Here is a 21,863-nt window from a genome sequence, read left to right as displayed (position 1 = left end):
TAAATTGAATAAGAACATTATAATTTTTTTAAAAAAAAATAATAAAAAAAAATTAAGTTTAATCTCTAACAAATATAATGTTGGTGGGTGAAAATTAAGGAAAATATAATTTAAAATGGTAAAAAAAAACTTGATTCGAATGTGGGACAAAATGCAAGATCTCTAACCAAGTCGTGATACCAGGGTAAACGCGTTCGAGAGCAAATTGAATAATATCATGAAGCTCAATCATAAAACAATTTAGTGTTGAAGGACATAAATTAACAAAAAGAAATTTAATTTAAAAAAGCAACAGAAAAAATACAAGTCAATCCGAGTTAACCTGCAAACCCTGCAACCATGGAAATCATGAAATCCTTGAATTAGGTTCAATCAATAAGCTTAATTCTCAGTTAATTTAATTTTGAATGATAAAATCGTAAAAAATATCAAATAAAAAAACTTGACAAATAAAAAAAGATAACAATAAAAAAATAGAGATTAAACTTTACAGGGGAAAAAACTCATGGATGATAAAATTAAAAAAAAAATGACGAGGATAACCCAATATAGAGGAAATGAAAAAAAAAAGAAGTATGGATACTAATTTCCAACAAATCATATGTTAAGGGATAAAAATGAAATAATTCAATTAAAAAAAATCCCAAAAAATATCAATCCGCGTTAACCTTTAAAATCGATGAATCCAGTCCGAAACCCAGGATTGACTCTATAGTATAGAAGAAAAGATCTTAGTTAACTCGAGTTAATCTGCAAATCTCGTGATCACGCGCACATGATTGAGATAACCCAATATAAAAGAAATGAAAAAAAGAAGATAGAAGGATCAATTTCAAATAAATTAAATGATGAATGATGAATTTAATATAAATCAATTCAGAAAAAAGACCAAAAAAATAAAAGTTAACTCATGTTAATATTTGAAATCAATGAGTTTGGTTATAAACCCGAGACTAATCCCATAAAAAACAACAAAGTAAATATCTTAGAAAATGGTAAAAGTAAACAATAAAAAACATCAGTTTTTAAAAGGAAAAAAAAACAACAAGCAAATATGGCCAAACCTCATAAACTTGGTCTATCTCTAAAACTCGAAACCCGTAAAATCTTTAAATCGAATACAATCAAGAAACTTAATTCCCAACCAATTATTTTTCAAGGATGAAATCGTAAAAAAAAATCAATTTTAAAAACTTGTCAAAGAAAAAAAGATAGCAATAAAAAAAATGGGATTAAGTTTGAAAAGAGAAAAAAAAAACATGGAGGATGAAGTTGTAAAAAAAAATCAAAAATTGATCACAAACAAAATATATTGCAATCAAAAGAATGAGAACTAGATTTGAAAAAAAATTAAAAAATAAAAGTGAGGTAAATTGAAAAATAATTGTAATTTTATAACTTATTACAAATAAGAAAATTATAATAAAAAAGAATAGAGACCAAATCTAAAAGATTAAAAATTAAAAAGGAGGTGAAATTGAACAACTTTTTGTAATTTTTTGGCTTATTCAAAAAAACAAAAATGTTATAAAAAATAAAGGGGACAAATGTGAAGGTGAGATAAATTGCAGGGGCTAGTCTGTTTTTTTAAGGTTCTTACATGAAATTCAAGGGTGGTTAGAGAGAGAGAAAAAAAATATTGTCGTCGATGCCAAACCCAGTGCATGGGGGTAGTTCACACGCCGGTTCTTGTGCAACACATGCCAACGAGTTTCTTTTTTACAACATTTAATAAATATATTTTACAATAATATTATTAAGCACCTTTGTGATTTACAATATAAACAATATAAATTGATAATCTTGGGTGAGAATTTATTTGTTTTGTCTTTAAAAGTATTAAAATAATTATATTTTTTTATAAAAATAAAAATATAAAAATATCTTTAAGTAGGAGGCATTAAATAATTTTACTATTGGCTCAAATAAATAATTCTACTATTAAAAATGAAATTACCAGTCCAACCTTGTATAATTTATAAAAAATAATTGTATAAGATAATAATAAGATCATTCTGCTTCCGGCACCAGTTCATTTTTTTTTCTTTTCTAAGAGCAATTTCATGTCTACACTATTCTATTCTAGTGATCGTAGTCCTGGGTTATAGTAATTTCTCCCTTACCTCGAGGGTGTTTTTTTTTTCCCTCTTTCATGTCAACACTATTGTATTCTATTCTAATTGTATATGATACTAGGATTAACGCTATGTTACAACTAAGATTTTATGGATTTTAATGAAATTTTAGGTTTGTTTTCTAAAAATCACTAGTTCGAGTCTTACAAATCTCAAAGCTACTAGAGACTTACGTGGTCGTTAACTGCGAGGTCCGTGATATTAGTTGAGGTGCACGCAAATTGACTCGAACATCCACATTAATAAAAAAAAACTAAAATTTTATGTTAATTTATAATGCTTCAGCATTACCAATCATTTTTAATTAATAAAAAAATTTATGCCTAATAAAATAAAATATGAATTGATAAATTGTAAAACAAAACTAACATTAATTAAAAATTAAAGCAGGAAGTTGTTCTTGCTTGTGAAAAATAAAAAATAAAAGTAAATGTAATGTAAATATTTGATTTGTGGAACACTTTTAAAAAATTATTTATTTAGTTATATAAAAATTAAAATAAATATCCATAAAAAAATAATGATTGAAATTCTAAATGAAAAAATCATTAATCAAAACTGTCCTGTCTCATTGATGTAATTTTTTTATTACGTTTTTTTTAGCAGCGTATTTTATTGAACATAAACTAAGTTGCAATTAAAAAAAATAACGTCAAAATTCTAATGACTTAAATCAAAAGGCAACAAACTAATATTTTTATTAAAAAAAACCCTTTTCCTATTCATTCTTTTTTTTTTTTAATGTTTTGAAAAAAAAATATTTTTTATTATTATAAGTGCTGTTTTTTAAATGAAAACTCATTATAATCATGAAAACAAGTTTCAAAAAATAAATTAATTATTTTACACAATGTATTAACAAATGTTTTTTATATAATTAACAATGAGTTTGCAACTCAATCAACATGGATCTGCAGTTATTTTCTTAATAGAGAATAAAAAAAAATCTTGGTTCGTACCTCTTTTTTTATAAAAAGAAAAAGAAAAAAAGAACTCTACTCTTGTGAAACTGGTTTCAAGCCATTTATACCTACCATAATGAATTTACAGGCCAGGTTAATTAATACCATTTAATTGGGATATAATTACAATTCAATCTATTAATTGATCCATTCAACAATTTAAGACATGGCAGTTTTAAATACAATCAACTAACTAAAATATATACTATGATTTCAATTATGATTTTCAGGAGCAAGATTAAATGGATCTTCAAATTTAGTTAATTTTTCTGAAAAGAAAATAGTTAAAATAAAATTCAGTTGAAGAAATACAGGGTGGTCCAGTTTGATGGGCTTTCTATTTGGGCCAACCCGTTCCATTATTTTAAAACCCAAAACCCCTAACCCCAATCACTCCACCGCTCTTCTTCGGTTCTTTCTTCCGTACAGCATCTCCTCGTATCGGCAGGCGTTGAGGTTTTAATAAAGTTAGCAGAGAGACAAAGCTACCTCATCGTCCTCGCAGATCGAAATGGCAAACAACGAAGAGCTTAAACTCTACAACTCGATGACCCAACAAAAAGAGGTATTCAAGTCCCGTATTCCCGGCAAGGTTTCCATGTACGTTTGCGGTGTCACCTCCTATGATTTCAGTCACCTCGGTCACGCTCGCGCCGCTGTTGCCTTCGACATATTATTCAGGCCGGTCCATTTCTATTCATCTATCTATCTATATAAACACGCACACGCACTCTCTCTTTATGTATGCAATTAAATTTGTTTGTTAATTTATTTATTTGGGAATTTGATTTGATTTGATTATTTTGATTGTGGTAGATAATAGGGGATGCTGATTTCTTAATCAATTCCAAATACGCTTTCTGACGTGTAGATTTGATGTTTTATCTATGGCGATTCCTCCGTGGAAATTTAACTGTTATGGTTTTAGGCTGAGGAAAGCGTTTTTGAAAAAGATCTCTTTGATCGAACAATGTTTGTGTACTTTGCTGCAATTAGACAAACCCCTGGTCCTTTCTAGATTTTGGCTGACAAGATGTTTGGGTTCAGTATCTAATTGGACTTCGAAGCTTTGGCTAGATTATCTCATTTCAAGTTAAATTAAGCATGATTTGTGCCATGATTTGCCGGCTGGGCATGCACTCTTTCTAGTTTTCTTTCCCCCCCCTTTATTATACAAGTTTAAAACTGCTGGGAGTTTTGCTTTCTTTTTCCTTTTATGACATCAGTTTATAAATTCTGTTCTTGACTCATAGTTCAGTCAAACTCCTCCCAAATTCTCTTGCATCCAATCCTCTTCTATCTTTCAAACTAGGATGCTCATGTGTTTTGCTCACACAACTCCTCACATCAAACGATCCTACATAACATCTCCATTTATACTAGTAAAGTCTACAACAGAATATGAAAATACTCAAAACCAAAAATCCTTGTTCAACAACTCACATAATATGTCGGTCAACTAGGATATACTTCACTACCGAGCCATACAATTTGTCTCCCAAGCAACACAACTTGTCCTCCAAGTCACATGAAGTGAGCCATACTGGAATTCAAGACACGCTACAACAGAATGAAACATGTCAAATAGGATTTCTTTAAAAAATAAAAGAATTCATATTCCATTTCTATTTTCTTGTCTTAGTTATTTTCTGATTATTTGGGGTCCAAGTCTCAGTCGAAAATAATTTAGGGTCCATCCTGGTCGGCTTTTTATTTGGGTCATCTCATTCCATTTAGACCTTCAAATTGCTACCCTCAATTGTCAAGCAGATAATCTCTCCTTTTCAGTTTACTGCATCCCTTCCTTCCCTGGCATCGAGGTGTTAATGTTACAGAGCAGTCATTGACGACAGCACAACCTCACTGTCCTTGTTGAGAGAGGTGTGTGTAGATTGAAATGGAAAATGAAGGTGTTGAACTGTACATTTCAATAAACCAACAAAAGGAGGTATTCAAGTCCAAAATTCCTGGCAAGGTTTCAATGTATATCTGTGGTGTTACCGCCTATGATTTCAGCCACCTTCATCATGCTTGCGCTGCCACTGCATTTGATGTTTAATTCCAGTTTCATATCTTCATAGAGCATAAACACACAGCATTACATGCATTTGTGCATGCATTTTATGTAATTGAACTTAGTTTTGCTTATTTGGGAGATTGATTGATTTGCTTATGCTGAGGTTACCTCATATGAAGTTAAAATCGTTGCTCAATGCCTCAGGCTGATATGTGGCATTAACCTCGCTGGGTCGATCATGCACTCATTTTATTTTATTTTATTTTTTATTTTACAAGTTTAAAACTGCTTTATGTGCTTGGAGTTCTGGCATCCTTTTGGCTTTTTATGTGTTCGGTTCTATGCTATTTATTTGGCTTTTATGTATGAATGAAATCATCGACCATTGATTTGTGTGATTCCATTTTTTCATTTGAACTGCAACTGCAGATACCTACAACACTTGGGTTATGAAGTTACTTATGTCCGCAATTTCACTGATATTGATGACAAGGTGAGAATTTCAACCCAACAATTACAACATGTCTAAGGCTCATAGTTGGAGTAATCACAATATTGCATTTGTTCACTATACATTACTGGGCATAAATTTGGTAAAGATCTGTGGATTCTTACATTCTTTCAGTCTTGGAATATTTGTTTTTTGTTGCTGAAACAGAAGGACAATGCATTATTTTGGCTAGTTAAATATGCTAATTTATTAAAAAGCTTACTTGATACTGTAATTTGAAAGAGCAAAGGGTGTATGAAATACATTAAGAACTCCATATCATTTTATTTCTGACTTTGTTTAAATTTGTGCCATTGTTTTTTATGATTCAGCTTCAGTTTTCAGAAGGGGCTGTGACCACCCCTGGCCCCAAAGAAATCCTTTCTTTATATATGTTCCATTATGTTTTATGTGAACAAAGTCTGCTAGTGGAGCATTAGATAATTCTCTCCTAATCCCCAAAACCTCAAATAGGCTTACAAAACATTCAGAGGGTGCACGCTTTTGGGGTTTTTTAGTCAAGGTATGACGATGCATACAGTTTTTTATTGTACACGTGTAAGATCGCCCTAAAGGCGATAAGGAGTCAAAATAAGTTTTAGTCTCTAGTCCGTGGTTCTATCTATCTTCATAATGATTAAAACTGGCCTGAAGTTTAATGCCTCAACATCAAGATTTGCCTTGTTTTTCTTTTTCTTCCAATTCTTCCCAATTTTTTACTTTTACTACAGGCTTTATGCAATAATGATGTTGTTCATGTCAATCCTCATACAATAACGTATGGGTGTGTGTCTGTATAGACACACACCCATAAACTTTGCACATGTCCATGCGCATACATCAATGTTCTCTACTTTTGGCTAGTATCTTGTCTAAAATTCACCAATCTCTGTCTTTGCAGATAATTCGTCGGGCAAATGAGATTGGCGAAGATCCATTATCTTTAAGTAGCCGTTTTTGTGAAGAATATCTTGTTGACATGACCGATCTGCAGTGCCTCATTCCAACCCACCAGCCACGTGTAACTGATCACGTGGAACAGATTAAGGACATGATAACTCAGGTTCCCCCCCTGCTGTGTTTACTTTGTTGTTGACTAAGCTTGGATTATTGCACTCTCATTGTGTGGTAGCGTGCTTGTGTGTGCACCCAACTGGGTCATATTTTGAAATTGGATGGATCCCTGTTGAATATGTTAGAGTGGTTGGTAAGGCAGTTCAATCTATATTCCCTTCCAATTTTTCATATTGTGACATGGAGTTTTTCTGCTGTGTCTGTGTTGGACACACCAAGAAAGATGCAACAGTCATATTTCTAGTGGATCCAGGTTACATTCAATTAAAACAGGATTAAACTCTAAACTGTGATTTTGAGTGGTTTACCTTTGTGGAAGCCACTAGTTTTTGTAATCTCTCTACTGATTAATGGTAATAGCATATTAAGTTATTAACAAATAGATAATGGAACTGTCAGGGTGCAGTAAGTAATGCTGCATTGTAAGTCATCTATTATGGTCCTTCATAATCAATTAGAGATATATAGGAATTTCGCGAACTGTTTTGGCTTTGAGTGGTTAAACCAGTTTGATACTCTTGAAGTTTAGTAACTTATTATAACCCAAATGGACTTGATTAAATAGGTCGTTGAGAACTTTTGACATATATAAAACCCAGTGGAACAAATTTTTTATTTTATTTTAATCAAAGCACAGCTCACTCTACTTGCGCCTTTTATTTGCTTCTGATGCACACTTTTGGCCACTTTTGGCCTCTTTGAGCCATTTATGTGTCTGTGACGTGAACAGCAGTTGCTTTCTGCTTCATGTATAGCCATGGTTTTGTTTAATTGATTATTTCGGGTTTATTGCATGATGGACCTCAAGTTTTTCTTCAGTTATTATATATGTGATTCAGTTGTTGCAAGAGAGTTCTGTTTTCTTGTATTTAAGTGGAGACCAATATTTATGCAGATTATAGAAAAAGACTGTGCATATGCAGTGGAGGGAGATGTCTTCTTTGCCGTTAATAAATCCCCAAATTATGGTCAGTTATCTGGGCAGAGGTTAGAAAATAATAGAGCGGGGGAACGTGTTGCCGTTGACTCAAGGAAACGTAACCCTGCTGACTTTGCATTGTGGAAGGTATAAATCTCTTTCAAGATCACTGGAAATTTATGAAGTTGTTGGCATTGCACCATATCCAATGTCTACTTTTGCAGGCAGCAAAGCCAGGTGAGCCAAGTTGGGAGAGCCCATGGGGCCCTGGAAGGCCAGGATGGCATATAGAATGCAGTGCAATGAGTGCTCAGTATCTGACCTTCAAATTTGACATCCATGGCGGTGGGATTGATTTGATTTTTCCACATCATGAGAATGAGATTGCCCAGAGCTGTGCAGCATGTGAAGAGAGCAGCGTGAGTTACTGGATGCATAATGGTCATGTCACTAATAACAATGAGAAAATGTCAAAATCATTGGGTAATTTTTTCACAATTCGCCAGGTAAATTGATAATCATTTTTAGTTGTCATTGCACCTTTTCTTATTGAATTTCTTTTAAATAAAGAAATTCCATCCTTATTGGTTGTATATGTTTACAATTCCCTTTACAATTTTCTGTAGATCACTGAACGGTATCATCCACTGGCTTTGAGGCACTTCTTGATAAGTGCACACTATCGCTCTCCCCTCAATTACTCTGTTTCGCAGCTGGAAAGCTCATCAGATGCTGTTTTCTACATTTATCAGGTTTGACGCTTATGCATGCTCCCCAAACTTTTCATTTCAAAGTTTTCATGTGCCATAAACCAGTCATGGAGGGCCACCTGTTTGAAATTATGTTAATGTGTGTGTCAATGTGTCAGTTGTGCATGCCTATGTAGGTGGGAATATGTCCGCTCAGCCTACTTTTTTCCCTTCAGAATTTTAATTTACTTGCAGTGTTCGTCTCCTTAAGTTGAGACTTTTTCACGAGTTAGTGTTTTTTAGAGCTTTGCTGTTCAGTTAAATTTACAAAGTCATCCTTGTTTACCTGAGTTGCACAGTAAAGTTTGCCACGTGCTATATTAAACAGAGTTCCAGAATGATTTTAGTTAGCAATTTATTGAAAGTAGAATTTCTTGTGGAGTTCTTCATTTTCCTTTCTTGATATGCTTCATTCATAACTTGTTCATTTCCCTTATCATTGTGCTTTGATTCTGGTAAATGTAGTGCCATGATTCAACACAAAGAATCACAAGCACATCTATGCTTGCATCCTCATCTACACCCACCCACACCCACCTTCGGTGACAGACTCAGATGTTGACACTTTGATATCATTAGTATTCATACTTCTAGTAAATTATATTTATTTCGTGATTGTAGACATTGCAAGATTGTGAGGATGCTTTATTGCCATTTCAAGAAGGAAGTCTGAAGGAAGGCGCAGGACAGAATGCCAACCTGGTTGCCATTACTGCTGATGCCCAAAAATGCATTTCTAGGCTACATGAAGATTTTGAGACTAAAATGTCAGACGATTTGAACACTTCGCCTTTATTGACTGGTGCTTTCCAAGAAGCCTTGAAGGTCGTAAATGGTTCTTTGGGCATGCTAAAGGTATGGTAATCTCACTCTATTACCGTGGACACTTTTTTGTGAATGTATGGAGATTAAACGTGTACTTCTTTCCTTGATAATTGCCAGAAGAAACAACAAAAGAAGCAACAATTGTCATTGATTCGGTCCGTTACTGAAGTCAAGAAAGAAGTTACGGAAGTTCTGAGAATTCTGGGATTGTTTCCTCCTTGCACTTGCGCCGAGGTGAGGTTTAGCAATTTCTTTTGTATACAACAACCTACTGCAACCCTCCTTATCTAGGCTTGGGATAAGGCCATAGTAACCTAAGCTAGCACATGCAAAGTTCCCAATTCTTTTTTTTTTTAATGATTTGTAAAATGTGAATTTTCTCCTTTTTGAAATTCGTTAGCAAAAACTAGATTTTCCCTGGGACAGGTTTTGCAGCAGTTAAAAGGGAAGGCATTGAAGAGAGCAGGACTAACAGAAGATGATGTGATGAGCCTGATTGAGGACAGAGCGGTGGCAAGGAAAAGTCAGGATTTCAAGAAAAGTGATCAGATCAGGACTGATTTGTCTGCAAGGGGCATTGCACTGATGGATGTGGGCAAGGAAACAGTTTGGAGGCCTTGTGTTCCTGTTGAGAACGAAGAGAAGGCAAAGACAGTTGTGGAAGAGCCAACGCCGCCACCACAAGCTGCATCAAGTTGACGGTGGACAAACCTTTTTCTGGCCCCAGCTTTTGCACGTGATACAGTTTTTTTTTATAATCACTTTCTACTGTATTAGATCACTTCAGCTCGGAATGGAGAAAATATTAATAGGTTTTGATTTATGTACTGGTTTATGTTGTAACATTGGAGGACTTTTTACACACATTATGGCCCTGTGAAGTAGCTCCTTGCATGTAGCAGGCGAGCAGAAAATTGTTCTTCCCAGCTTGTTAGATCAAGATACAATGTAGGAAGGTTGGTAATCATATGTTTACATCCTGTTAAGCAGCCCTGTATCAGAAGAAAATAAATTTTTTTTATGTAGCCCATAAATGTAACCAGCCTTCAAGTGAACTATAGGAAAAGTGATGTGCTTCGGCAATACAGGAATATTTGTTGGTGTCTCATGGGTCAAATTGTAAAAAGCCTTCCTAACTTTAGTTCAAAAACAGATACTCTCTTCAATAATAAAAAACAAAAACCGATGATGTATTTTACCGATAAAAATAATTATTCGAATTCACACCTGCACAATAAAAATTTACGGAAAAGTTGATGAAAAGCCTCTCAATTCCTCCTGCTCTCTCCATGACTCTTAATACAAAAAAGAAAAAAGCATAACCCATCTTCAATGATTGATTTAATTAGAATTTTAATGTGGGTGGGTATTGATGATTAATTCCAGAGAGATTTCAATTTTTTATTTTTTTTTTCCATATTTTGCTCTTTTTTTTTTATCCATCAGGTTAGAGAAGCAGAGGAACTAGATGGATTTATAAGGGTATTTTTATTAGTTTTTTCAACGAGACCCTAACAGAAAAGATACTTTCAAAAAACTATGTTATTTAGGGTGGAATCATGGATTTTTTTGTGAAGGAGATATTTGTATTTTTTGCTAAAGGTTTTTTTTTTGGGGGGGGGGGTGGGGGGGGGGGGTGTTCAAGTTTGTTCGGTTGTTCTTGAAGAACAAAAACAAAATAGAAATGATCAAAGTTATCCACTTTTTATGGTAGAAAACTCTGTGATTAATTACAAGGCCAAGCAAATTGCTCGAAGCTGTGATGTTTTGACATTCCTCAGCACGTTCAGGAAGCTCTACTGGTTTCATAACTTTTCCTAATATATTACTGTTTCTTTCTTCTATTCTCTCGTGGTGCTGGGGTGATGGACTTTTGTGCGCGCGCGCGCTATGAAATGGAGATAGCTTTTCTCTAACAGGATAAGATTTTGTGGTTGGCAAGGAACTAGAAAAGCTGGTCCTTGACAAATGACAACCATTCATCACTTTTATTCAATAGAATAGTAATTAATAGTCGGAGTAAAAAGAAATAAAAAATTCTCCTGCAACTTCTGCTTCTAATGCTTGTAAATTAATCTGAAATTTGTTTTTGGTTGTTAGCAAGGTGCTTTTTTTTTTTTGTGATAGCCAATTCAACTTGTAAAATCATTTGACATGGTACTAAAGATTGGGTTCGAATCACGAACATGACGATGCGGCATAGAGTCCAAGGATGCAAACTGTTTTTTTTTTTTTTTTCAATTTGGTTACTGTTTCGAGCTCTCCTTGTCCTGGAAGAATTGCTGCATTTCCCTCGGCTGGCCCAATTCATTGTCTACACTCTACATAAAGGCCTAAAGTCACGAACTTGTTGCCTTTGGATATATAACACACCGAATGATTCAATCACGAAGGTGAATGGGCTCTACGCCTTCACCGGTGGCCTGTTTGGAGGACTTCGATTCTTACCATTTTGGATAAAGCAGCTGTTTTGATTTTTAGAAAGCCTGTTTATGATCATTGAATTTTCTTTCGGCACAAATTGCAAATTATATATAAAAGAAGCGTCCATGGTGTCTCGGATCAATGGTTGGGTTAATATCGGTTGCTTGCTAAAATTCATTGCATCAGAAACCGATTCTAGTGATCCACCAAATTAAACAGAGAGAAGAAATGCTTTATAATTGAACTTCTGAAAAACATCGTCCTCCTATTCCGTTTCAGTTACGATCATTTGTTGCACAAAGAAGAAAGCCACCAGTGTGATGAAGTAGTAAGCTAGGTTTGTGGGCCCTGATATTTCACGAGTCGGAATGTTTTTTACTTGTTAAAAAACATATCCAGGCAATGCAAACTTGTTTCAAATAAGTAAAAAAATTATGACTTGAGTTATAGAGAAAAACAAAAATTGATATAATTTAATGAGATAATAAAAGACTAGATAGTGACAATTAAAAAAAGAAAAACAACTAGTAAACCGTGCAAGTTTATCAAATTTTATTATTCATATCATACCAATGAGACAACTTAATAGAAAATAAACTAAAAATATTACAAAGCTAAATTCTAAAATAACTCAATGCTGAAGGAATGTAATGTAAAAAATATTAAATTAAAAAAACAATCGTACAAAAATACAAGTCAACTCAAAATAACTATCCAAACTCGTGGTCTAAATAAAGGGACCAGGATAAATGAATAGAAAAGAGATTGAAAAAAAAATCTTGAAGGGCAAATAAAAAAAAACTCCAACCTTGAAGGATAAAATTAAAAAATACAATTAATTCCCAACCAATATAATATTAAAGATGAAATTAAAATTAAAAAAATTAATTTTAAATTTTTTTCCCAAAGTAAACAAAAAAAAACGACAAATAAAAAGAACCGAGATAACACAAGTTATTTTTAAAACCAATGAAATTTTTTATAGAAAGCAAATAAATAAAAATATCGGAGTCTAATCTCCAATTGAATCAATATTAACAGATAAAACTAAAAAAATATAAGTTTTTTTTTATAAATAAACTCGAATTAACCTCATGTTAAAAACTTAAAACCCATGAAATTCTATAATTTTATTATCCCAATCAACAATGCCCCAATGTTTAGAGCTACGGTAAAATCGCTATCGTACTTGTGCCATGGGTTTTAGTTTTGTTTTGTTAATGGATTTGCGTCAACACAGAGGACTAAAAGTTCATTTGCAGATTAGAAATGAAGAAAGAAAGATGCTTTGTATAGAAGGATGGATCCATAGATCAATAGATTAGGTTTTTGAAACGAGGTTTGGTGTCCATCTATGCGTACAAGCCCTACCTGTTTCCTTTGTCAAACACGTGTATCTGAAAAAGGGAACATGCATGAAATCAAACCTTTCCAGCGAATAATTTTTCTTTTTTGAAAGTTTAGGGATTCACTGCGTAGAAAAGAGGGCCAAAATCCTCCAAAGAGGGGGAGTAGCTATAGCCATTGAGAGCTGGGAAATTCTGGAATGGAACCAAAAGAGAGCTAGCCCCTAAGTAGTCGCTAACTTGCTATAAGGCCCAACTTGCTTCCTGTCTTTGTCGAGTTTAAAATACTAAGGATTATCATAGAAAAACTATTGATCGATCGCAATCCTTCGGCCCCCACTTTCCCTCGTAGAAAGTAGAAACCGCTGCCTCTCCCTTTGGTTGTCTTTAAGTTGCATCTTTCGACACTTCTATCTCTCTGTCTACCTACCATTCTATCTTTATTATCTTGGACTTTTGTGGTTTCAATTTTTTTTATATATATTTTAAAAGTTTTGATATAATTTTTTTTATGTTTTTAGATTATTTTGATATGCTGTTAAAAATAATTTTTTAAAAATTAAAAAAATATTATTTTAATATATTTCCAAACAAAAAAACACTCTAGAAAATAATTACTGTTATATTTTAAATTATTATTATTATTATTATGTACTTTAAAGCTGGCTCGCGGCTAGTTTGAATGATTACTAGGAGAGGCAAACATGTAAAAACGTAAATGGTAGTTTGCAATCAATGGTAGATCGGACCTTTGATGGCGTGAACTTTACTTTGAATGCATCCCATGTAGTTCCTGATCAATCAATTATCAATCCCTCCCTAGGGAAAAAGAGGTGGTGCTTATAGTCAAACTACCAACCAAACCCGTTGTAGGGTCCATGGTTCCATGCACATGGCAATTAATGGTCCGAATCTTTGGAAATTTTCAGAGGTCCCCTGGAACCAGTGGCATAGTTCAAACTCTTGTTAGCAACACTAAGCTGATTTGTCAGATAGCTAGCTGGTGCCAACAGTCACTCCTTGAGAATCGTAAAATTACTCCATACCTGGAAAATCTTACCACTCACTAAAAACCCTTGCTGTGATGTTGGCATTAGAGTCATTGATCGAGGGGCAACATTTCCTGCTTCTTGTTGTTTTTTAGAAGTGTTTTTTAAAGAAGTTAATTTTTTTTTAAATTAATTTTTTTTGATATTTTCATATTATTTTAATGCACTGATATCAAAAATAATTTTTAAAAAATAAAAAATAAATATTATTTTGATGTATTTTCAAATGAAAAACACTTTGAATAGCAACCGCAACCACACTCCCAAACACCCTTTTATTTTTTCAAAATAGCAGGTGAGATTTTTTTAACAAAAATATCATATTTAAACATTTATTTAGAATAATAGTATATTTTTAAGAATCACGGTTGACACATGAGACTCAAATTAATCTAAAATGATAGTTGTTATCTTCAACTTTCAAGTCGCATTTCTCACACGTGATTCCCTTCAAATTAGAATGTCAAAACCATTTCTTCCCCTTTCTTTTCTTATTTTTGTCTTCCTACTTTCTATTTCATTTTTAGTGTAGATCTAGTCTCTCTTTCCATCTTTTTTTTTTCTACGGCGAGAGTCTTTCTCTCTCTCTACCACGACAATCTCTCATCTTACTTGTGGGGCTTTGTACAAATCCAGCCGCCGCTGCTATATTTTTCCGCCACCGCCACCTTTCAACAATTCCAGTGTGTTACATGTTTCCCCTTTATTAATTTGATTTTTTTGTGCATTGATATTTCTTTTTTCACCTGGACCCATAGTTTAAGACAAGCCAAACAAATCTCTATCTCGACATGAGTTTAGCCAACTTACAAAAAATGAACTCATGTTTGATCACCTCGATCAAGTACCTCTCAAGTACTATACAAACCAATCAAGTCCAGACAATGCTTGAACTTAATTGTGGAGTTAGACTTTGTCAATATATCAGTAGGGTTATGAATAAAAAACAATCTTCTTCATTGATACAGCACCAAGTGACATGATATATAGAATGATATGGTAAATGACATTAATAAGTTTGGTCATTTCATGATACATCTGGTTCTTGGCTAGATGAATAACACTCTATCTATAACAATGTATAACAGTTAACTCATGTGGTCAAACATAATTATCAGCCAAACCTCTTAGCTATAAAAACTTATTTTAATACCTCTATCAATGTTATATACTCGATCTATGTTGTAGATATGACAACAATCAATTGTAAAATTGCTTTTTAACTAATAACACACTCCAAGACAGTGAAAACATAACTTGCAAGTGACATTCTCTTGTCCAAATCAATAGTGTAATCTAAATCTATAAAGCCCTTAACATTACCTCAAGTGCTACTACTCTGTTATATACCAAACCAATATTTGTAGTACCTCTGAAATAATAAAGTATTCATTTCATTGTCTGTTAATGAACTTTACCAGGATTTTTCATAAACCTGCAGACCATATTAACAACATGTGAAATGTCTTTAACGAGTGCAGATCATAACATATATAATGCTTCCAACTGCATTAGGATACTAAACACCTGACAAGTTCTTCTACTCCTCCTTGGTTTATGGTGACAAGGCTGATGATAAACTAAAATGAGACGTAGAGAAATATAAATACAAGTATAATTAATCTCACAAGAGCACACATAAAATTCATATGGTTTGACAATTTCGGTCTACTCTACAAACAAAAAACTTAGAGAAATTCACTATAAAAAGTAAAAGATTATAAGACGTCACACAAAATTGCTCTCTATCTCACAATTCTAAAATAACCTAAAACTTTTTTTTCCCTCTCTTTTCTTTGGCCGCTAGAGTGAGAGGATAAAAATACTCACAAATAAATATAACCCTAAATATAACAATTTTATGTTTTTATATGGATCAAGTATATAAATATTTATTTTCTCATTTAAGCTCACAAATTAAGACACACCTAACATTAATAATAGTAATTTATTTTATTGGGGATGCAAAATGTAGATATTCTTTGAAACAATGCTTAAATGATGGGTGGATTAAAAAAATTTGGATGTTCTAAAACTAATATAAAAACTATGTCATTTTTTTTTGTTTGGGGTTCCACATTACAACCCTACTCCCAAAAAAAAAAAAAAAAACCCGCAGTGGGTTGAGATTGATTTCAAAACCAACTTTCTTAAGCCCTCGTTTTTATTTTATTCTATGCTTGAACATTTTTGTATAATATTTTTTATTTTTTCCTTTTATTTTTTTCAAAAAAATTTATCCTTTTATTTTAATATGTACATTTGGCTTTTGGAACCATTTTTCTTATTTTAGTTTGTAGACACGGATTCTAACATGAGTTTATATTGAGGAGAAACATTTTTATTTTTCAAAATTAAAAATTAGATTTACACATTGAATACTATTTTCATCATAAAAATAGTGACAACGGGAATATTGGGAATTATATTAGAATATAAGGATTTATGGACTTGATTTTAGGACGCAGGGAGCAATCCAATATACAAATCCTCCAACATATAGGCATAACTTAATTAATCGTTAACCCTAAAACCAAAGCAATCGTTCACACAACTTGAGTTTGATCTATCAGACCTGCAATATTCTCAAGAAATTACAACTGCCATTAAAATATTCTCAAGAAATTGCAATTATTTTAAGTGGAATTAGGTCGCTTCCAATCACCCACCAACGACGTTTAAATTGCATAGCAAACATACTAAAAGGAGAACTGACATGAAATCGGGAAGTTTTGAGTTATTGTCACACCAACCATTACACTTCTAAAGGAAGACAACGCTGCATAGTAGTTAATTTATTTATTATGATAAATTTAAAGGATTAATTGATTTGATAATTAATTATAGATCAGTATATATTTTTTCATCATAGTCATCGGATTAATTTCAAATTTCTTGCAAATAAAATTATCATGATTCATCTGGTCTTGGATAGTTAAAAAGGTGGATTTATTTTTATATGTAAAAATATATAGTAATTAAAAGGAAAAAAAAATTAAGATTATGATATGGATTCACCGTAATGTATGAGGTCATTTTCTAGGAAAAGTAAGAATTGATGCTTAACCTATCTTACCAGGGTAGTGTCATCATGCCTATGACATTCTGGTTCCACGAATTGAGATGTGGAAATTAATGCGATTACTTATCTTTAAATCCTCTCTTGCAAGTCTTTGTTTTCCTTAAAGATGGTAATTATTAATAATTAATGGGTTGACAGAGTTAGCATCTTTTATTTATTTATTTATTTTAAGACTCCGGTTGGAATTATATTTTAAAAGATGTTTTATAAAAAAAATTTATAAGATTAATTTATAATTATTTTAATATATTAATATTAAAAATATTATTTTAATATATTTTCAAGTAAAAAACACTTTAAAAAATAAACACTATTTACTTCAGTGACTATACTTTTAAACACCCTAAAATCCTCTATTACAAGTTTTTTTCCCCTCCTGGCACAAGGAATTAAAACGAATGATCAAAAGGATACATGTCTATCGAAAGTTTTAAGTAGCCCAGTATTTACCTTTTATTCTGATAAAAATTTCTGAGAAATGACTTGCGTATTTAGCTATTCAATACAGTGTTTTTGCAAAAAAATGTGCTTAGATTAAAAAATCATTAAATTATTTTTAATGTTTTTGATAACAACGTATTAAAATTATCTAAAGATATTTAAAAATTATTAAATTTAAATATATTTTAAAAACACTTTCAAACACAAATACATCATAAATATAATATAAATACTTTCCAACGGGTCCTTTTTATGGATGAATCATCGATTAATTAGATTGTTTGAGAGCGCTCAATCACGTTCGAATATTCAAACAACTTGCGCTAAAAATTTGTCTGGATCAAGGTGACTGGCTAGGCAACGAAAAACTATATATATTTCAGCTTGATTGGAACATGGCGATGAAGGAATGAAATGATACTTTCAACTCATTTTGGGTTGTAATATATATATATATATATATATATATATATATATATATATATATAAGTTCATACATTGAAATGGTTCCCCAATCGTGACCAAGTTTTTGGAGAAAGGGATTTTGATTGGTTACCTAGAAGTGCAAGTCGCCATCAGTCTTGATGGCATCATGAAGCAAGAGATCGGGGTCCAATCCCCAGCTAGTATCATATATGTTTTAAATGCAAAGTCATCATCTTGTGGGAATGGGTTTGATTTTCTTCAACTCCTCTTCTCCCTTGCCACTAGGAGAGGAGTTGTTCTTTTTGGAAATTTATTCATATATCCAAAGGGTCCAAAGAAGAAACTTTTTCTTAGGGCACAAGTTTTCAAATGCAATTACGTTTGCTTGCTTTACCTTTTCAATATCAAACCCCAAAACATAATCATTTCAAGCAACCAAATTCAATCTATTCCTTGGAATATTCTTGTCCAATGCACTTACCTCCTAAATCCTGCCTGGCTATCAGGATTTTTGCGCGGACATAATGGGTACTTCGTTTTTTTCTGGTGAACAAGTTTTAATTATTGGCCAAAGTTAGCCAAGCTAGCTGTGGTCGCTCACAGGCATGCATGCACTAAAGGACCGGCCTTGTAATTATGTTCATACTTTAAAGTTCTATATTTATCACTTTTGCACCGAAATTAAAGATTGGCGTCTGCATGACCTTTATTGACCGTTTATACGTCAAATTATATATATATATATGGTGGAAAGTACTACCCTAGCTAGAATATTGATGTGTTAGGTGCTTCACTTGCATTATCATGTCTCAGTGGTTCCACGCAAGCTTTGTTTTACTCACAAGCTTCAAATTGGAGTTGATAATGTAATTAAGGGGCCATGTTTCTGATTAAAATTAAGAAAAGGTGATAAACAATATCTTAAGGCAATAATTAGAAACTAATATTGTTGGCAGATGGCACCTAGCTAGCTAGGAGTACTATTATTTTCTTATACTATAATTTTTTTCTTGGCGAGAGGTTCAGATTTCACCACACTCCAACTCAAATATTAATTTGACTACAATCTGTGTGGAAAATTTTGGTCTTGCGAATGTGATTCGGTCCCGCATTGCATCACTCAAAATTCAAGAAGCAGAAGGCACTGACGAAAGGGAGGCACTTAATCAAACGATTTGTTAGTTTTCTGGAGACTGGAGCTCGTGCAATAATGTATTTTCTTTCATTCTTTCTGCTAGGAAATGATAGTTTTTCCTTCTCTCTTTCCCGTGATGTGTCTCTATGGGGCATTTATTGTCCTTCTATTCTAGTGGTCACTCTAGATTTCTTATTTGCTCATCGTGCATCAATGGGGGATAGTGGTGCAGTCAATCCCAGTTAATGCTAAAATGGATATACTTAATTTATTAATTAATAATGAAGCTGAGCTTAATTTGTCAAACTACATTATCTCATAATTAATTAAGCTTTAATTTATATTATTTCTTGCACTGGAGAATTCTTCTTTTTACCCCCGCATGTACTGTCAATTAATTCTGCAAAGCATACATATAATGTAAGAATATTGAAAAGGGAAGTATGGAAGGGCTCGATGGGATGAATGCACGGGCGTTCAATCGTCCTGCGGTCAGATGCTATGATGAATTTGTACAAAATAAAATTAGAAAAATAAAATTGAAAAGAAAAGTAAACAAAACCCTAATATACGCTAAGTAATGACAATCAGAACAGCTATGATCCCTGGTCTCACAAGTCACAGCTAGACGCTAGTGTAATGTGACCTCGAGGCTTCAAGGAAATTTCTTAGACGTGTCCACAGAAAAAATCAACCATGTGGTGTATACACAATTAACAAGCTTGTTAGGAACAAACAAATATTTTGCTAAAGGTAGCGAGTCAGTTGTAAAATTAAACTGGTTAGCAAAGCAAAATGGAGACGAAGAAGCAATTCCTGATCTAATGAAATAAATCATCGCAAAAATAAATAAATAAAATTTGAAAATGTACAAATATCCGACTTGGAAAATAATATTCCAGGTCACTCCTAACAAAATCATGGCCCAGCTGGAGCAAGACTAAGATGCAAGTCCAAGCCCAGTTTTTCATCAAAGTTAGGCCCATCGTCACCTTCGGAGAACCTACTCAATGATGTAGGCCCACTATGATCATCAACTACACTGCTAAAATGGGCCCTACTTTGCAGTTGTTGGTGTGGCCCACTAGCACTAGTAGAAAATCCAAAATCTCCTACGCTGTCACCATATGGTAAGCCCCCTCCACCCCTCCCACTCACCCCACTAGGGAACACACACCCATGTGAAACGTGAAACGGTGTTGCAGCACGTGGCAAGTAAACCCACGACGGAGAAGCCGCCGGGACCATAACCTGGCCTGCTGCTTGGGCCAGGAGATGGGGAGGAGGAGCAAAGGCAGAGATCATAGGGTTTCTACCAAAAGAAACGGCAGCCGCAGCTGCGTTTCTTGTGGCTTGCATTTGAGCTCGTTTGAGTTGCTGTCTTTCTTTTTTGTGTGCGTTTTGATGGCCACCAAGGGCTTGTGAGTTTGCGAATTCCCTACAGCAGTACTGACACTCGTATTTTCTGCTGTCTCCTGAAGCCGTAGCTGGGACTGTCGTTGTAGCTGTAGCAAAAGAGGAGTCGTCAGGAGAATTACAAGAAGATGACTTGAGAGAGTCTGTTGTGGTTATTTGTTCTTCATCTTCTGAGACGTTGAAGCCGAATAGTTTTAAGCGTGTAGAGGTTGAGTTATGTTTTGTTTCGTAGTCTAGCTCTGCCATGTTTAGATAGGCAAGCAAGGTGAGAGAGACTTGTTTAGAGAAACAAAGAGAGAAACAGGGGCGTGGGAGCTGAGGGTGTGAAGTACAAGGCGAGATGTTGCATGGGTGGGGTATATATACAGGATTTAAAAAAAAAGTAATTGAGAAAAATAAAATAAAAAAGAGTAGTGTGATATGTCAGAGAGAGAGAGAGAGAGAGATGGTTGCGGACATCCCAAGGAGGAGAAAGTGTGTGATGGTCTTTGGGAACACGAACCAAGAGCACTGGACCCAAAAGGATTGCACTTGTCTCGGGCAAATTTCTATCTCTCTCTCTATTGCGTGACACCACTGTACTTTCTTAGCTTTGTTGGTGTATATGGGGATAAATTGCAAGAATGCCCTTTGTTAGACACTGGGATTCAATTCAATAATAGTCCCATTAGTTCTTAATTAATTAAACATAGTAATAGTAATGGTAATTAATAATAATAATTATTATAATTCTTTATTATATTTTTAGCCAAAACAATTCTTTAATTAAGCTGCCAGTTAAAATCTTTTTGATTTTCCAATTCATTGCTATTTCATAACTTCTCATCAAGAAAACCCTACTGTATCGTCTTCAAATAATACCACCACAGGAATGGCTAACATCCCCCAACAAGCCAAGATATATTATTACGCACAAAGAGATTCCTTGGAGGATTCTACTGCACTGATTAAGTTCTGCGATGAGAGGAAACTTATTGTTATTGCAGGTAGGTTAGAAAACTGTGCAATTAGAATGATCTGGATCACTTGCATTCACTTCATACGGGTGATGAAAAGTACAGTAAGGTGACCAATTAGAAGTCAACAAATCGGTTTGATAAACCAATTAAAGAGACTTTATTGGCTGCTCTAATACTCAGTACACATGCAATGGACAAGTAAGTCCTAATGAACCACTTCGTACGTGACACACGTCGTACCTTTCTACTGTATATAATGTCAATGCTTCTCCATGACTTGGATTAAACAATATTCCTCACAGATAAATTAATCAAATTGCACATGTATATGATTGTACCTTCAATCATCTTTTAAGAGCTCGGGCACTTTTGTAACCTTAATTTACTGTCCTTAAATGAATGCGGTGGAACGAA

The 21,863-nt window shown here is 33.6% G+C and overlaps 2 protein-coding genes across 3 annotated transcripts; one reads left to right on the top strand and one right to left on the bottom strand.

Annotated features, from left to right (window-relative positions):
- The first annotated feature begins 3,484 nt into the window (after window positions 1-3,484).
- On the top strand, window positions 3,485-10,160 carry LOC7475579 (cysteine--tRNA ligase 2, cytoplasmic). 2 transcript variants are annotated; one of them, XM_002315896.4, is made up of 9 exons: window positions 3,485-3,778; window positions 5,544-5,607; window positions 6,506-6,667; window positions 7,574-7,744; window positions 7,822-8,103; window positions 8,224-8,349; window positions 8,968-9,201; window positions 9,289-9,405; window positions 9,598-10,160. In XM_002315896.4, exons 1-9 carry the CDS (start codon window positions 3,609-3,611, stop codon window positions 9,868-9,870), a joined length of 1,599 nt encoding a protein of 532 aa, XP_002315932.1. In that variant the 5' UTR covers window positions 3,485-3,608; the 3' UTR covers window positions 9,871-10,160. The 2 variants fall into 2 exon arrangements, with proteins under 2 accessions (XP_002315932.1, XP_024466182.1); XM_024610414.2 differs by lacking the exon at window positions 3,485-3,778 and adding an exon at window positions 3,802-5,045.
- A 9,736-nt stretch (window positions 10,161-19,896) lies between these two features.
- Window positions 19,897-20,843, bottom strand: LOC7475578 (zinc finger protein GIS3). The gene has a single exon (XM_002314815.4). It carries the CDS (start codon window positions 20,734-20,736, stop codon window positions 19,993-19,995), a length of 744 nt encoding a protein of 247 aa, XP_002314851.1. The 5' UTR covers window positions 20,737-20,843; the 3' UTR covers window positions 19,897-19,992.
- Window positions 20,844-21,863: the final 1,020 nt, after the last annotated feature.

This window comes from Populus trichocarpa, chromosome 10 (assembly GCF_000002775.5).
Source record: "Populus trichocarpa isolate Nisqually-1 chromosome 10, P.trichocarpa_v4.1, whole genome shotgun sequence".
Classification (NCBI taxonomy): Eukaryota; Viridiplantae; Streptophyta; class Magnoliopsida; order Malpighiales; family Salicaceae; genus Populus; species Populus trichocarpa.
This window is presented reverse-complemented; position numbering and strand designations above follow the sequence as displayed.

Coding starts and splice junctions, on each gene's coding strand:
- LOC7475579 (XM_002315896.4), top strand. CDS start 3,609: ATGGCAAACAACGAAGAGCTTAAACTCTACAACTCGATGACCCAACAA. Junction 8,104..8,223: donor ATTTTTTCACAATTCGCCAG/GTAAATTGATAA, acceptor AATTTTCTGTAG/ATCACTGAACGGTATCATCC. Junction 9,202..9,288: donor GTTCTTTGGGCATGCTAAAG/GTATGGTAATCT, acceptor GATAATTGCCAG/AAGAAACAACAAAAGAAGCA.
- LOC7475578 (XM_002314815.4), bottom strand. CDS start 20,736: ATGGCAGAGCTAGACTACGAAACAAAACATAACTCAACCTCTACACGC.